Raw genomic sequence first — 15,989 nt, forward strand, 5'->3', positions numbered from 1 at the left:
CCGGGCGGCAAAAGACAGGTGAGGGATTCGGCCGGTCCTCCTGATGCGTTGAGCATGCTGCTGCTATCCCCTGCAACTTCGACCGGCCCTTCTGCGATAGCAGACAATCTGCCCTTCGACGAATCTGCAGGAAGTTTGGCCTCTTGTCTCGTGCGGCCTTCCGGTTCTCGCTGATCCTGAGATGCGTCGTAGCCTTCTTCCGCGGCAGTGGCTGGTTGGCTCGCACTGCCGCTTTCAGCAGCATTGAGCACGACCTGACAATGAACGGAGTTAGATTCTAAAGGAGACCAGTGAAAGGCACACGCACAGAAGTTTGCGAGTTGGTCGTGACCACTTCTGCATCCTTCACTGACTTCTTTCGTCTCTTCCGCGTAGATCTGTCAGCAATCTCGTCAAGAAGTTGTCTTTTCGTTGTTTTACTGGCACGGCTCTTCAACACGGTTGCCGTTGCCGACCCGTCTGCGGACCTTTGTTCGCTCGGCTTCATATCCATAGCTGGCTGACCATCAGCTTGTAAAACGGTTGGCGATGCAGCAGGCACCTCAGCCGGTGTTACGAGATTGGCGTCTACAGAGGTACTATCAGCAACTCCATCCTGACGATATCGTGGTTGCGGCCTTGGCCTTGGCCTTGGGACATTGGTCTCTGAGGCGGTGCTCGGAGGGAAAATTTCACTTGATGGAGTCACTTCGACGTGCTGGAATGAGCGGGGAGTTTGAACTGATAGCGACCTCTCTGTAAAGACACTTGATGCTCGGGATTCCGAACGTGTGGCAGAAGCAGACGCCTCCGCAGTCTTCGGGGTTGTTGTCCCATCGCATTGTTTCCGCTTCATCAGTATAGCATATCGGGACCGACACTGAAGCAGGAGTGAACAGACTATACACGTTTCATGATCGCGCGATGGCCTACCATGTTATCCGTGCGCCCATTGGCAAGAAGCCTGCTTATTGCCTTCCAGCTGAGATCCTTGACCTGCTCCGCCGCTCGTAATAGCGCTTCATCCTCCTCCGGCGTCCATTTCCCTTTACCGCCAGTTGGACCAACGCTCTCTTGATATCGCTCACGACATTGCTCGTTACTGCGACCGGGAATGAAAGAGGCGACGTCTATCCAGGAGTGGCCGAAAACGGTGATACAGCGTTGTAACATAGCATCTTCCTCTTCTGTCCATGGTCCTCGCTTGATGTCCGGGTCCAGGCTACGCGTGTAGCGACTCTGACACTGCGGGGGCGTTGCATCCTCAGATACGTATCGTGCAACTGGCAATGGATGTAGTAAGAAGGGGCTGAGCAGCGTAGAACAAGAGGAAGCCACCTAGGTTCCAGTTATCAACACCGTACATATGAATAGCATGAAGAAGTCGTTCGTCGCTTTCGGGTGTCCATACATGAGTTCTCCTGATCACAGCGTGACGCATGCAGTCGATTGGTGTCCTCCTTGTCTGCCATATGCAATGAGCATCAGAAAATATTTGAGACAAAAACGTTTACGTACACCCAACTTCGCCGCGATGTCAGTCCAATCTACCTGGCCTTCGATTGCGCCGGCAACCAATTCTCTTACTCTCACGATCTCTGATTGCGCCCACGGAGAATGATTAAACCGAGGATGGCGGTCGCCTAACCAACGTATCTCACATTCTTTGGCCGACCTTTGTACGATGGGTGAACCGGCTGCAGAAACCTACATCATCGACCACTATGAGCGTCATTGCTGATACGTGCTGATTCAACTGACCTTACTCGCTACCCTCTCCCAATCTATGCCTCTCATGTTATGTTCAAGAAACCCTGCGGGGACGTCACCTGGACGTGAGAAGGCTTGCTGACCTCTGACCGAAACATGTGAGCCGCATGCATCGTTACAAGACAGGAACATACCTTGTCTGCGCCTCCAAGGCATGTATACGATAATTTTCTGACCGAACGGCATCGGCTATTGCGTCGAGTTCAGAGTTCTTCCCTACAACAGCCGTCAACATAGACTCTTCCGCTATACTCGTAGTACTCACATTGATGAATTGCGGTCAACTCTAGGTATCGTTCACGTCTAGATGCCTCTTCATGAAAAGGGGAGCCCTATGTGTGTATATGAGGTGAATATGAAACATTCTTGAAGCTCCTCGTACCTCTGCAATCAGGTCGCTCGAGGGAATTAGGTCGAGCGTCTTGACTGATCCAGGTATCATGACAATCCCACCAGCATCTAGCTCAAGTTCATCTTCATTGTCAGAGACATCTGCTGCAGCCTATAACTGAATTAGCGCACTCTCCGAAGTGCAGATCACTGTTACGAACTAGTAGTTTATCCAGAGTCTCGATTTCGGCCTCCAACCTTTCGCTATAGACTTTTAAGGCATAGTTATGGTCCTTATTAGCTTGCAAGGCTTTCTGTACACCATCTTGAATCTCTTGTACAGACGTCATAAGGAGGAATATTGACGGATACAATGACCGGCGGCGAAGGGAAACGCGCTCACGCGGTGGCCACGCGCGGTGCACGTGGCCACCGACGCGCACATTGCCATCAATTTGGTCGCGAGACGACATCCGTTTCTCCACCGAGTCTGCACGCACCAAGATGGCGAACGCCTCCGCGAAGCGAACTGGTCTGTCTGCTTGTGTACCCATCACCCGACATCGCGCTCACCAGTGCTGTGTCCTCGAATCAGCCCAGCAGAATGCGGAGACAATCAAGAACATGGAGCGCGGCATGCTGGCTGCGGGTGTGTTCTCCGTGCTCCTCAGACTACTCTTCAGAAAGGGCGCATTGTCCCCTAGTGGTATCTCGTTATGGTTATTGGTCCTCTCCAATATACCGTCTATATTCCTTTCCCGATATTTGAAAAGGATTGGTTCTCCGAGACGCGACCCTACCACTGGCACCCTGATCTCATCCGGTGAAGACCTTGGCCACCCTGGAATCATCGAGTGGGCTTTTGATGTCATATACATCACATGTGAGTTCTGTCTTGTCCGAACGATGTGAAGCTCACGAGCCGATCTAGGGGCATGCCAGATTGGGAGCGGAGCATTTGGAGAATGGTTCTGGTGGTTATACCTGGTGGTAAGCCCAGCTGCTGTGACATGCGCGACTGTTCGTCGTTCCTTGATGTTGCATTTTAGATACCTCTATATGCTGTCTATAAGCTGTGGACGGCCGTGGTGTCCCCGCTGTTGCTAGGACGGTCAGCGCCGACTGCTGCAGACGACAACGCTCCGAAAGAGCCGTCGAGCAAGAGACAGGAGAAATTTCGCAAACGAGCGGAGCGTGGAGATCCCCGTGTCCGTATGCAACCCGCAAAATGATGGTATGCAGATGATATCATGACTGTCATGTACACTACTTGATCTAGACGATTCATGGATAACAAGTTGTGAAGTACAGTTCTCACGGAGTCATCCCTTGCTTTCTGTCCGTGATTGGGATCATTTATGCACGGATGCCACTTGATGACGTCTATTGACCACGATACTTGCCTCAGCCACTCCTTCGCATCTGATCGATGATCCGCTGAGCACCTACATACTCATCCCATATCAATCCGTGAAGAGGTTGAATGACTTCGGGGCTTTCAGGCGATTCGTTGACGACATTGTTACAATTGCCAGACAATTTCGCGCGACATATGAACAGCTCTATATGCGCGATCCTTTCTCGACGCTCGACGTGACTTTAGCAGGGATCCGCACGGATCACTGCCACGGAGGCATAACTGCTCGTCACGGTGACGCGTCCGGCACGTGCTCCGTAACGGTACGCGTCGCGTCTCTCCCCGACTCTCGACCCACTCTCCTTTCTCTCTCTCTCTCGATCGCCGTCATCTTCAATCACACCACGACCACCATGCCATATCCATCACTGATAGTATGTGTTATATCCTGGTATTCTCCCATGTAATGACCGCGACGACGTATAGATATATCCTCCTGCTCCCGTTAAGTCGAATCACAGAACGGAATACGCGCACAACTCCACTGGTTATCCTGGGGTAAAGCACGCTAACTCTTGTTGTTTGAGGTAGTCACTGATCCAGACCTCCTCCTAGGGAGACGATATGGATCATCCGATCTTGACAATCGCGTGTGACACAACAACCGCGCCAGCCGATAGCAATGAAGGATTTCAAGACATGCAGTCGCGAAGTAGAGACGCATATAACGACTCAAAGCAATATTTCGACGCTGAAAATGCCACATCTCCGCTGGATGTGCTGATCGAAGGAGCTACTTTCTCTCGTGACATGTCTTCGGCCGTATCGCTCACTGACTCCGGTAATGCTGAGGTCAAGCTTGAATGTGGCAAAGGCGACTCCATTGAAAACCTTCATTCTGCTGCTACTGGTGCTACTCGTTTTGCATCTTTTTGCACGGTGTGTTTTCCACATAAGTCGTGCGTACAGTGTTTTATGACATCGCATATATGCAGGCACTTCAATTTGAATCGAGCGGGGACAATGACCCGGATCCATCGGATGTTATGCAGTGGCCGTCATCTCGATCAGAAAGTTCAATCAAAATTAAACCCGTCGCTGACGAAAACTCTGTAACGTCCATCGATGCTATCATCAGCTCGGTTGAACATGCACTTGAGATAGACGTCTGCGACCACACCTGTATGCCGATCCAATTATCACCGTATTATGAAAACTGAACCTTGATTGTAGCGCACCTCATTGTAGACACACGCACTGACGGATTGCCGCAAAGTCATTGCTCTGACGGCCGATCGCTGGCTCGTTCAGAATCCTGCGCTGAACCTCCGTCTCTCTCTGTCGAGACTGGCCAGTCTCTTGTTCATCACTCACAAGACACATCTAAATTGTCGGCGGCCATTGACTTCGAGCGCTCGACGAACAGTCCTCCGCCTACTGTGAACGTTGCCAAGTCTGCTGCATTTACTGATTTATCCGACTTTTCGGCTGTCGCAGAACTTGTGTCTGAATCTCCACTATGTTCTCCATGCTCTGTTGATGTTGATATGCCCTCTGCGATGGTTTCATGCTCTAAAACCTCTGACGACTCTGCTACTATATCTGCTGATAACTTGATGCTTGCTACCGCCGTGGATGTCGACGCAGCCGCTACTGCTAATGGCGCGAAGGAAGATCCTCACATCTTCATCTCCACCGTCGCTAGCAATGCTGCTGAATGTGAAGCTTCATCGTTGACCCCACACCTGCTCACTGTTGCTACTGTGGATAGGACTAAAGGCGGTTGTTCTTCTATGAAGCCTGTGGAACCGGCTCGTCCCGCAGCTGGTATGCTTCAATCTGATATCACCGGTTTGTGCATAGAAGATGCACAAGTATCTAATGTACTGGACTCCGGGGACAGCATCGATGATTCTACGTCCAGAATTGCCAACCGCTTGAAGTCTTGTCTGGATGTACATCCGAAGACGGTCATTGAACACATCACATCGACGACATGCCCATCGACAGCTCCTCTCGACCTGGAGGTTACTGATGCCGAAGTGCAAGCTTGTTCAGGCGACGCAGACATCATGATGGCTTTCGACTACAGTGAAACGAGTGCTCTTTCATACTTCGCACCGAACGATACATCTCAGACTGAAACGCTCATGGAACTGGACACTGCACCGCAGTCCTCTGCCGAGCAAATATCACAAGCTGGGATTACTGTCTCTTCATGCCTCATTTCTGGCGTGTCATCGACGTTAGGCCAAGATGAACAACATGCCGAGCTATTTGGGACTTTGGAACCAGCCGAGGAACTTGGGTCACTGCTCCTATCTTCTCCTCTGCTATCTTCCTCGCCTTTGCCGTCGTCAAGCCCCGCAAGGATATTTTCTTCTTCGCCACCTCCCATGTTCGAGAGCTCGCCGCCTTCATCTCCTGCACCCTCCAGCGACTTCGATTGCTTACTAACAGCTCCAGGTGTCGGGTTGAGTAAGGGAGCGGGGTCCAAGCGGTCTTGGGACGACGATGAAGAAATGCATACCGATGTAGGATTTGATTGTTCTCCGGAAAGCTCCGAAAAGCAGTCTCAAACTACAGAGGAGAGTGCGCGTAAACGCACTGTGAGGACATCAGATTCTCTGAATTGACAGCATCTGATCAAAAAAGCCGTCACAGAAACCCGACGTTGAACGCTCGCCGTATAGGCCTCCGAACCCTAAACGCCCCACTCAAGCTTCCCAACGCAAGCAGTACAAGAAGCTCATCGCGCCGTTTCGCTCTCCGCTGCTGGATAAGGACTCGGCGCAGGGTGGAGTTGAAGCTGTCTATGCAAGTGGCAAATATCGCGACACAAAAAGCCAAGAGCGCGATGTTATATTGCGACAGCTGCGTGTCAAAAGCAGTAAGCAAGTGACAAGCCACGAGACTTTGAAGACGGAGAGAAAAGATTATACCCAGAATGCCGCAAAGCAGTTCAAGTCTCCCATTGCGACGGATTCCAGCATGGTTTTGTCGCCCCCATCGCAACCACGAAACGGGCCCGCCATGTCGAACGTACAAGCCATCGCGAAGATATGCAGTTTGCAGGCAAAGCTACAGACGCTGAAGCAAGCCGTCAGAATCAAGAACTCAGCAAATGGGGATGAAGACGAGGAACTGGAGCAATTGGTGTCCAAGTGGACTGCCGTCGGGAGGGAGGTTGCCTGGGCCGTTTGGGACACCGTGAAGGATTTGGACCCGGGAGAAAGCATGCACGTTGGCACTGGATCGTTCGCTGCCGGCTGGGGCTTCGACGAAGGGGCAGGTAGCAGTCGATCAAACCCCTCTGTTACACGTGCATGGGGATGGGAAGAAGACGTGAAGGGACCTGCAAACGGCTCAGGAGGTGGGGAAGATCAAGAGGACTCTCATGCGGTTGACGAGGCGGAAGACGAGACTGACACAGCCCCGAAACATACACTTGGAACTATGCTTCGACACCTCGGGATCGCTCCAGAGACACTAGGATGGGACGAAAACGAAGGCGACTTTGTCGATGATCATTGAACCCCGTTTGATCGTTGAAGTTGATCGTTGCTCTGTGGGTACGATCCCTATCGACCATATTATGCTACGATATTGACGCAGGTCCTAGAGTCGGAGTCCACAAATCTTCTTGGCAGTTTCTGAGATGAATCTGTTCTACTTGCGCGAACATCTGCATCAGAGTCGCTGAGTTTATGCTTCATGTCTAACACCTTCCTCGCACCTCTCCTTCCAATGGATTTGCCTTGGTCGTGATCACAGATCATTCATCTGTGCAGAACACACTTGCTCTGTTTCATTCCATTTTAATGAGTGTAGTCTCATTCGTGTATTGCTCTGTCACATAAATAAACGCTGCTGGTCATCATATAATATGCTCCTGCACTCACAGCCAGAGTAGCAAGTTCACTGCAGCGACGCGATCATGTGACGATGTCGCGTCTGTGGCTGGTAGTGATATGCTGCCGTCAGCCGCTGCTCCTGACTGCCACTTGCATTGGTGTCATCCGCCATAGCCATTGAAAGTCTTGTCCTTCTGCGTGTTCTATATCCCCCACTTTCATGACCATGAGCCCCTTCGCACTGATATCCCCGTCGACTCGGGGGCTGTCTCTCGCCTTGACACGCCACCTGCTTCGGACGACAGACCTCACCGTTTTCGCGACTCACCGCTCAGACAGTCCAGATGCTGTACGGAGAAACATACTCTCACCGCTCCCACATGTCGATGCAAACAGACTGCGCCTTCTGCACTGCGAGCTCACTTCCGAAGACAGCATCGCAGCCGCAGCGCAGGACCTGGCAGATGCCCTGGGAAGTGACGCTGATGGCGGTGCTCATCTGGACACCGCTTTCTTCGCTGGGGGCATCCTTAACCCCGAGCGTCAGCCAGCGGACCTGGACGCGAGTACCGTAGAGAAGACATTCCAGATCAACGTCATCTCACACCTGCTCCTGATCAAGCATTTCTCGCGCTTCCTCCCTCCCCCAAGCTCCACCAGCTCAAAGGCTAAATCATCATCCACCACCAAATGGGTGCACGTCTCTGCCCGAGTGGGCTCGGTCTCGGACAACCGCCTTGGCGGATGGTATTCGTACCGTGCGTCCAAAGCAGCACTCAACCAGGTCATCCGCACGTTCGACCTCTACCTGCAGCAGAAGAAGATACCCGCGATGTGCGTCGGAGTACATCCAGGGACAGTCAAGACTGACTTGAGCCGGGTATTCTGGGACGGGGTGCCGGAGAACAAGCTGTTCGAGCCGGATTTTGCTGCAGAAAGGATTGTCGACGTAGTTCGTGACCTGGACAGCAAGAGCAGAGGAAGAGTGTGGGACTGGGCGGGCAAGGAAGTAGTACCATGACTGAATGCATAATGAGAGCGATGAATCTATACAAGAAGCGTGGCAAACATAGGTCCAAGAACTACAGCTACATAGACAGTGACAGCAAGGAGATACAGCGACAAAGTACGGTTGCTGACAGATACATTATCATGGCAATTCATTTACTGTCCGCCCATCGGCAGCGCGTTAACATTACGTTCAGGGTATCTAGAACGATGACAGTAAACAAAGGAGGAAATGTTGGTAAGGAAAAGCACATACCTAGCTTTAATTCTAGCGGCAAGGTCCTCTTCGTAGATCTGATCAGCGAGGCCCAGTTGGTTCCCTAGTGTCAACCACCTGTACGAGCCCAAAGGTAAGCACTCGAGTCAGAACGAATAAGCAAGGACATACCCAGGCCTGGTATTGTGTTTCCTCCCGAAAATCTCAATCTTCCGCCCGCCGGGACACATTCGCTCTATCATACCGTACACTTCGTCAGGCTTGCGGCTTGTCTCCCGGACCTCGGAGACTATGACATCGGTGTCGAGTCCGCGGTTGGCCCATGAGGGAAATTTGAGGTTGCCTGCCTCGTCCGTGACGGTCTTGACGCCGACGAGCATATGCTCCTTGGTATGATTCAGCCAATGTCCTGTGCGGCCTGTGCGAATGACGCGTTGCAGCTGAGACCGATATAGATGAGTCAACGTGCCACAGTCGTAGACTTTCGTACCAAAGGCCTACCTGGTTCGTCTTAACCCAGACAACCTCATCAACTCGTGTGTAACCCCAGACACGGAGACACTCTCGGCCAACCTCCATAGCCCGCCCCGTTACCCAGAGGAAAAGCAAGCCCTCGTCTTGCAGGGCAGGGATGGGCATCGCACGCATCTCGTCATCCGTCATGGTACCATATGGCAGCTATTATAGCTCAGCGTCAGTGAAGGTAACTTCAGTCGATTGTTTATGCTCTTTCTGTCCCATCGCACGTGCGAAGTTGCAACCCAGAGCAGACAACCGAGCAGTCGAAATGTCAGACAGACTCACACTCATATGAATGTCCCATGGAGGGTCGGCCATGATGACATGGAACTTGCCCAGCACAGAGTAGTCAAACCGCCGCAAGTCGCAATTGATCCATTGCGGAGGCAACTGCCAAAAGCTTCTCAATACCACAGCTAAGCCGAACTTGAATGGACTCACCATGGGTGTTTCTTTGCCAGTCGGCCCCATCCCGATAGGCAACTTATATACTTTCTTCCTCACCTCCACGCGACTCTCAGGCTGCGTCGCACCGTCACTCGCATCCCAGTCTATCTCAAAGTGTAAGTAGCGACAAGGGGCCTTCTCTTTGCCACGCCCGCCAGCACCCAGCCCGCTCGGAAGACTGACAGTGGCGGCACCTTGCGCGCCATAACCCGTCTGGCGGTGAGAGGGCAGAGGTGGTATGGAGGGAGATTGAGCATACGTGGGCTCCGAATAGCATGTGTTGAGGTACGAGCAGTGGCCCAGGGATGGGTCGGTGTGAGGTCGGATGAGAGGGCGGAAGTGTACACGGTCACATATGGTTGCGGGGGCGTCTGCAGCTGCGGGATCTGTAGCGGCGGCAGCTAGACGTCGCGCTTTGGCACACTCGTTCTTCGTAATATGCGGACAGATGGGCTCGAAGCCGCTGTTGACGGAACGGAACTGTACGAAGATGCATTAGCTACATGCCCAAGTCTCGTGCACGACTGACGTACATGCTCGGCCAACAGCCTTCCCTTGGCCGTACTCCGCTGCAGGATATTGTACACCTCCTTCATGTCCTTGCTGAGGCTCGCAAGCGTCGTCGGCGCAGGCTTCATGCGCGCTCGCATCTGCTCCAGCCGCTCGTCCTCCTCCTCCTCCGCATCGCCCGCAGCCGAGTCCGCGTCCTCGTCCACCACACGCTTGCGCTTGCGCCCGTGCCCTAATGCGGCGCTGCTCGCTGCCTCACCCACATTCACCTCCATGACCATGAGCTCGCCGTCGCGCGCCTCCCGAAGTACGGAGATATTGCCATGCTCCCAGGTTTCGGAGAGAGACTCTAAGACTGTCTCGAAACGCGAGAGGTCCGTGAGACGGAACGTGGGAGGAGGACCTGGACCTGGCAGGAGGCCTGCTGGTGGAGGACCCGAGGCGATGACGCGTGTGAGGAGATCAAAGGACGAGATGGGCGTTGTGACCTTGTATGAAGAAAATAAGTTCAGCAGGGCGGAAGAGGCGACCAGCTTCAGTCTATCGTCTGCAGACATCTTGGTCATTGAAAGGGATGCGACTCGCAGCAGCCACTGCGAGGCGCACGCGAGGTAGCGCTCACGTGCCTCTCCCGCGGACTCAACAAAATGCAGAAGTTCGCATTCGGTATGAAAAGAGTGTCAACTAATTGTGCGGCAGGAGGTATTGCAATCAGACAACCCCCTCGCCTTTTACTAGGGGGTTCCGTGTTCTGCCTTCATTCAATGCCGCATTCCGAATTTTTCAGCTCTCAGCTTTGTTCTGAGTTGGGCTTTGCCTTTCTTATTGTTCTTTTTTTCTCATGGTGCTTTCCTGTTTTGATTATAATGTCCCCGCAACGTTCATCTCGCACCGGGCGCGACGATCTCATGAAGACGCTTTGCTACAACTACATTATGCTCCAAATGCCACACTTTGATTAAGTCGATCCTCACGGCACTGCCATACCGGCCTTGACACCTGGACGTGCCAGACCTCTCGCCAACCAGTCCTATACGCGCTCGATATTAGATCCTTTCGCGGTCCAAAACGATACATGGCTTACCTTAAGGTGCGGGAACTCGTCCAAGCTCTCTACCATCGCCCACTTGTGGCCAGCAATCCACGGCATGACATTCATGTCTGCAATGCTGAACTTGCCACGTCCAGGACCAGCCAACCAGTCACGATCTTGGGAGAGGCGGATCTCAAGCACGCCGTAAAGACGCTTCGTCTCATCGATGTAGCCTGCATTCCGAGGTCAATATGAGAAGAGACCATATCCGCAGAGACGACACTCACGCTTCTTGGCGTAAGGAAGGTCTACAGGAGCGTATCTGTTGAAGTGGTTCGACTGGCCTTGCATAGGACCGACACCGCCGTGCTTAAACAAGCCGTTCAGCCGCATGATACGCGTCCGGGCGTTCGCTAACGACTAACCGCGAAGAAGATCCACTGCAGCGTCTCGCTATAGTTGTCAGGATCCTTGATCGGGTCGAAGCCAAACTTGCCCTCCTTGTCATAATGCTGCTGGAGGTAAAGCAGGATCGCCGCGGTCTCAAAGACGACGAAGTTGTTCCTGGAGCGATCGACGAGCACTGGGATACGCCCGTTCGGATTCAGCTTAATGAACCACGGTTCCTTCTGGATGTTCGTGCTGATGTCGATGGGAAAGACGCTGCAGAAGACACGTTCGGTGATAAGTCTCACCGGGAACGCGCTTGAACTCACTCATACTCCGGGCCACCATAGGCTACCTTCAGTTCCTCGAGGAAGACGGAGACCTTGTGACCATTTGGTGTAGCTCCTGTGTAGAGCAGAAAGGGCTTTGTACCGGAGGACATACTGGCTGAATATGCGGATACTACTGACGTGGAATCGCGGGGTGCTGAGCACCGCGTACTACTTGTCCCACTAAATACTTGACTCGTCGAGATTGGTAAGCTGCCACCTTAGTGGCAACAAGATAGAGTGGTGATGTAATGTGGGTGTCTGAGGATGAGCAATCAACGTATCACCAATCGCGTTCGCGGAGTTTCTCTGCTGACAAAGTGCGTGTCAACTCTGTCGGACGGCAACGCATCCATGCAACGTACCTACCTCTATCAACCCGTACTACGAGTGTTCAGGAAGATACATATATACATACCGTGACGTCAGAGCAATGCACCAACTACCATCGCAGCAAGAGCAAGAGTTCTATATTAATAGTAATCAATGCAGATCAATTTTCGCGGAGCCGCGCTGAACGATGGGCTCGCGGAGTTGCCGTTCCCTCCAATGCCAAGTTCGCACTGAGGTATCTCACGCTATATCCTCCTTGCTTCGATTTCCTTTCGCAGCTTAGCCCTTCGCTGGTTTCTCCTTTCTCCGTTTTCTTTCCGAGTCTTAACGACAGTAAAAAAAAATCCGGTTTCAAGGTTGAGGACTCCTGGGCCACCATGATTCTCGCAAGGTCCTTACCCCCCAGCTATGGCAATGTGTTCGCGAATCTCCTTGTGGGATTAGACCTGGCCACTGCCAAGCCTCAGGATCTTATTCCTAAGATCATCGACGAGGAAAATCGTCGTAAGAAAGAGTCCATTGGACGAATCTCCCAGGTCACCCGCAAAGGCCCTTGTGGCAAATGCGGAAAGGCAGGCCATACCACTGAACAACATGTGGATAATTGGCAGCCTAAGGGAAAGAACCAGAGCAATGCTAAAGGGAAGGCGCCTGCTAACAAGCACGGCAAGCGAAAGGGTAAAGGCAAAAAACCTGCCCAGAATCAAGGTAATTTTACTTCTGCTAATTTGCAATCGATTACTGACTCTTCGGATCAGGTGGGGGATCTAACGGTGGGACTTCAAAGTCTGCAGCCACTCCCTCAACCGGGACCGTCATCACAGTCTAAGTCTTCTTTGGACATATCTGTGTCTGTATATAGTCTGCGCCTGGAGCATGTACCTGTACTAGCATCCGTTGAGCAAATATCTATTGATATAGACTTATATAAAATGCATGATCCAGAAAGCAGTTGGCTGATCGATTCAGGGTGCACATCACATGTGACGCCATACTTCACTGATTGTATTGAATATCGTAAATTCCCAACACCTGGTAAAGCAAGACTTGCTGGTGGCAATCACTCAATTGAGATTGAGGGACACGGTATCGTCATGATAGAAGTATATGATCCTACAACAAAGGATCTTAGGACTCTGATACTTCAGAAAGTCCTGATTGTACCCAAGGCAGAAGGCCGCTATTTTAGTCTCAGACAAATCATTGATCAGGGCGGAAAGTATACCGCATCCCGTCACGATATTACATTCCAAAAGGTTAACGGGCATCATATAGTAACATCCAACTATCATGATGAAAGCACTGGTTTCAACTACATACGTGGCAGAGTTCTGCAGAAAGCAACACCCTCATCCGAAGGAGTAATTGCTGCTGTTCAAACACAAGACTTTGCTCTGTGGCACAATCGTCTAGGACATCCAAGCAGGGACACATGTACCAAAGGCAACACAAGGTGTAGCCTTTCAGGCAAAGAACTTACCTAATAATCTTTGTCATGGTTGCTCATTGGGAAAGTTCAGATGATCTCCATTTAAGGAATCAACGTCCAGAGCTTCTAGAGCACTAGAGCTCATCCATTCAGACTTAGTAGAGTTTCCTTCACTATCTCTTGATGGATTCAAATGGGCGGCCACCTTTCTGGATGATTATTCATCGTTCGGAAGGATGTATTTCCTCAAACACAAATCGGATACACTTATGGCTTTCAAGTCATTTGTGACGTGGGCTGAACGTCAGCAAAATAACACTTTTTTGCGGTTCCGATCTGATCGAGGTGGCGAATTCATGTCTAAAGAATTCGATTCCTATATGAGAGAAAAAGGCATTGAGCATCAGACATCTGTGCCAATGACACCACAACAAAATGGGAGAGCAGAACGATGGCAACAAACTATTGTACGACATGCGGAAGCTATGCGTCACCATGCAGGCTTGAGTGATGGCTTCTGGAAGTTAGCAGTCGACACAGCTATTCATGTTGTTAATCGTCTTCCAAGAAAGCATTTGAACTGGAAGACACCAATAGAACTTTGGGAAGGCAAAGTGCCGGATCTTTCATATCTGCGAACATTTGGATGCAAAGCCAACGTAATGGTACAAGAAGAGCAAAGGCATGGGAAGCTACACCCTAAAGCCGTGCCAATGACCTTTGTCGGGTATGAAGCAGGAACCAAAGGATACAGGTTCTGGAATAGCTCATTCCGGTCTGTCGTTATCTCTCGAGATGCTCACTTCGACAAGACCTCTTTCACGTACTGAACAGATTTGCCTGAGCATACTCATTTTGAAGCCAGTTCGGAAGGCCCCTCAAGGGATATTCCAACATCTTCCAATTTATCCAGGACTCCTGAGAAATCGGCTCCTCACTCTAAGGGGGAGACCGCTCCACGAGCTCCTCGTGCTACAGTCGAGACTGAGACAGAAGACTCATCGTCTTCTAGTTCGTCCGATTCTGATGAGGATGACAGTGATCGAATTCCTGCCGCTGCTAAAGGCAAACAAAGAGACACTTCAGGAAACGATCATGCCCCAGAATTCAGTTTTCAACAGGATGACAGCAGCAGTAACATGCCTCAATCTGCACCGCATCCGCCCATGCCCACACAGAGAGTCGCACCAGATGTACAGGTAGACTTACCACATCCAGGATTTCCAGCATATACTGCCGGAAGTAAAAGGAAGGGATCAATATCAGATCACTCCTCTGAGAGGCGTTTCCCACATCCACGGATGCACCCTGAAGATGAACAATATCCACATGTTGTTTATGATAAGGGGGAAAGCCTTCCTATATTTAATCCTACCGTGAACCGACCATATACTGCAGTTCGACGATCTCAGCGACTCTCAAAATATTGACCTAAACCCAACAATGTCTATGGAGACCGACCACCGGTCGAAATTGAAAGAGACCTTGACAACATCATTGATCGTCTTGAAGCCACTACACTCTCTGAAGTAGAAAGGCTTGTCTTAGAAAAGGCACTCTCTTCCATGCATCTCCTAGAACAATTACCAGCAGAATTCATTCTATCTGCGGATCCCGACTATGGTCCTAGCCCTTCCTCCTATAAGCAAGCCATGGCTCGACATGATCGTGATCATTGGCAAGATGCTATGGAAGATGAGATTCAATCTCAAATGGCCAATGGTACCTGGGAACTGGTAGATCTTCCTAAAGGTCGTAAAGCCATTCCATGTCGATGGGTTTATGTGGTCAAACCTGGTGCGCATTATAAAGCACGACTCATCGCCAAAGGCTTTAAGCAGCAAGCCGACATCGATTATGATGAGATTTTCTCTCCAGTTGCACGCTTTGAATCACTACGACTTCTCTTAGTGCATGCAGCTTTACATGATTGGGAGGTAGAAGCCCTTGATGTAAAGACCACCTTCCTCTATGGCGAACTGGAAGAAGAAATTTATATGGAACAACCCGAGGGTTTTGTAGTCCCCGGGATGGAAGATAAGGTCTGCCACCTCAGAAAGGCAATATATGGCTTAAAACAAGCCGGCAGACAATGGAATAAGAAACTACATGCTGCCTTACTGGAGCTTGGCTTCCAACAAGTTGAATCTGATGCTGGCGTTTACATCAATCGCCGACACAAGGGGGAGTCACTCATTTTAATCGTTTATGTCGATGATATACTACCTATGGGAAGTAACATGAAACACATCCAAGCCTTTATCAAAGGGTTATCAAAGCACTTTGAAATCAAACACCTTGGTCCCATTTCCCAATTCCTAGGAATGAGGATTCAACGAGATCGATCCACTCGTATTATCTGCATTGACCAATCAGAATATATACGAGAAACTGTCACGGTTTTACCTGACAAGTCATTAAAAGGAACAAATGCTATTAAAGAAGCATATCATTTTTCATCATTTCTCGTCGCACAAGAAGTCACGT

The 15,989-nt window shown here is 50.9% G+C and overlaps 7 protein-coding genes across 7 annotated transcripts; 4 read left to right on the forward strand and 3 right to left on the reverse strand.

Annotated features, from left to right (window-relative positions):
- Positions 1 to 277: 277 nt before the first annotated feature.
- LAESUDRAFT_640535 (uncharacterized protein) lies at positions 278 to 2,429 on the reverse strand (the record flags this gene model as incomplete). The annotated part of the gene is made up of 9 exons (XM_040903605.1): positions 278 to 859; positions 913 to 1,262; positions 1,318 to 1,444; positions 1,498 to 1,686; positions 1,741 to 1,834; positions 1,884 to 1,965; positions 2,015 to 2,081; positions 2,132 to 2,251; positions 2,301 to 2,429. 9 exons carry the CDS (start codon positions 2,427 to 2,429, stop codon positions 278 to 280), a joined length of 1,740 nt encoding a protein of 579 aa, XP_040770436.1.
- Positions 2,430 to 2,562: 133 nt separating this feature from the next.
- On the forward strand, positions 2,563 to 3,397 carry LAESUDRAFT_740191 (DUF788-domain-containing protein). Its single transcript, XM_040911062.1, has 4 exons — positions 2,563 to 2,611; positions 2,675 to 2,962; positions 3,011 to 3,069; positions 3,129 to 3,397. Exons 1-4 carry the CDS (start codon positions 2,584 to 2,586, stop codon positions 3,309 to 3,311), a joined length of 558 nt encoding a protein of 185 aa, XP_040770437.1. The 5' UTR covers positions 2,563 to 2,583; the 3' UTR covers positions 3,312 to 3,397.
- A 2,806-nt stretch (positions 3,398 to 6,203) lies between these two features.
- LAESUDRAFT_689915 (uncharacterized protein) lies at positions 6,204 to 7,307 on the forward strand. The gene is made up of 2 exons (XM_040906038.1): positions 6,204 to 7,004; positions 7,059 to 7,307. The coding sequence occupies exon 1, from the start codon at positions 6,428 to 6,430 to the stop codon at positions 6,968 to 6,970; it is 543 nt and encodes a 180-aa protein (XP_040770438.1). The 5' UTR covers positions 6,204 to 6,427; the 3' UTR covers positions 6,971 to 7,004; positions 7,059 to 7,307.
- Positions 7,308 to 7,510: 203 nt separating this feature from the next.
- LAESUDRAFT_733496 (NAD(P)-binding protein) lies at positions 7,511 to 8,311 on the forward strand (the record flags this gene model as incomplete). The annotated part of the gene is made up of 1 exon (XM_040910429.1): positions 7,511 to 8,311. One exon carries the CDS (start codon positions 7,511 to 7,513, stop codon positions 8,309 to 8,311), a length of 801 nt encoding a protein of 266 aa, XP_040770439.1.
- Positions 8,189 to 10,557, reverse strand: LAESUDRAFT_719228 (MT-A70-domain-containing protein). The gene is made up of 7 exons (XM_040907592.1): positions 10,015 to 10,557; positions 9,476 to 9,961; positions 9,320 to 9,424; positions 9,017 to 9,193; positions 8,687 to 8,955; positions 8,555 to 8,632; positions 8,189 to 8,500 (listed from the first exon to the last, which is right to left on the reverse strand). Exons 1-7 carry the CDS (start codon positions 10,546 to 10,548, stop codon positions 8,455 to 8,457), a joined length of 1,695 nt encoding a protein of 564 aa, XP_040770440.1. The 5' UTR covers positions 10,549 to 10,557; the 3' UTR covers positions 8,189 to 8,454.
- Positions 10,558 to 10,852: 295 nt separating this feature from the next.
- On the reverse strand, positions 10,853 to 11,926 carry LAESUDRAFT_719229 (glutathione S-transferase C-terminal-like protein). Its single transcript, XM_040907593.1, has 5 exons — positions 11,741 to 11,926; positions 11,450 to 11,687; positions 11,312 to 11,393; positions 11,076 to 11,257; positions 10,853 to 11,021 (listed from the first exon to the last, which is right to left on the reverse strand). Exons 1-5 carry the CDS (start codon positions 11,851 to 11,853, stop codon positions 10,962 to 10,964), a joined length of 675 nt encoding a protein of 224 aa, XP_040770441.1. The 5' UTR covers positions 11,854 to 11,926; the 3' UTR covers positions 10,853 to 10,961.
- Positions 11,927 to 12,450: 524 nt separating this feature from the next.
- LAESUDRAFT_753966 (uncharacterized protein) lies at positions 12,451 to 12,902 on the forward strand (the record flags this gene model as incomplete). The annotated part of the gene is made up of 2 exons (XM_040911826.1): positions 12,451 to 12,781; positions 12,832 to 12,902. 2 exons carry the CDS (start codon positions 12,451 to 12,453, stop codon positions 12,900 to 12,902), a joined length of 402 nt encoding a protein of 133 aa, XP_040770442.1.
- Between the last annotated feature and the right edge of the window lie 3,087 nt (positions 12,903 to 15,989).

The sequence above is a fragment of the Laetiporus sulphureus genome, assembly GCF_001632365.1.
Source record: "Laetiporus sulphureus 93-53 unplaced genomic scaffold LAESUscaffold_1, whole genome shotgun sequence".
In the NCBI taxonomy this organism is placed as follows: domain Eukaryota; kingdom Fungi; phylum Basidiomycota; class Agaricomycetes; order Polyporales; family Laetiporaceae; genus Laetiporus; species Laetiporus sulphureus.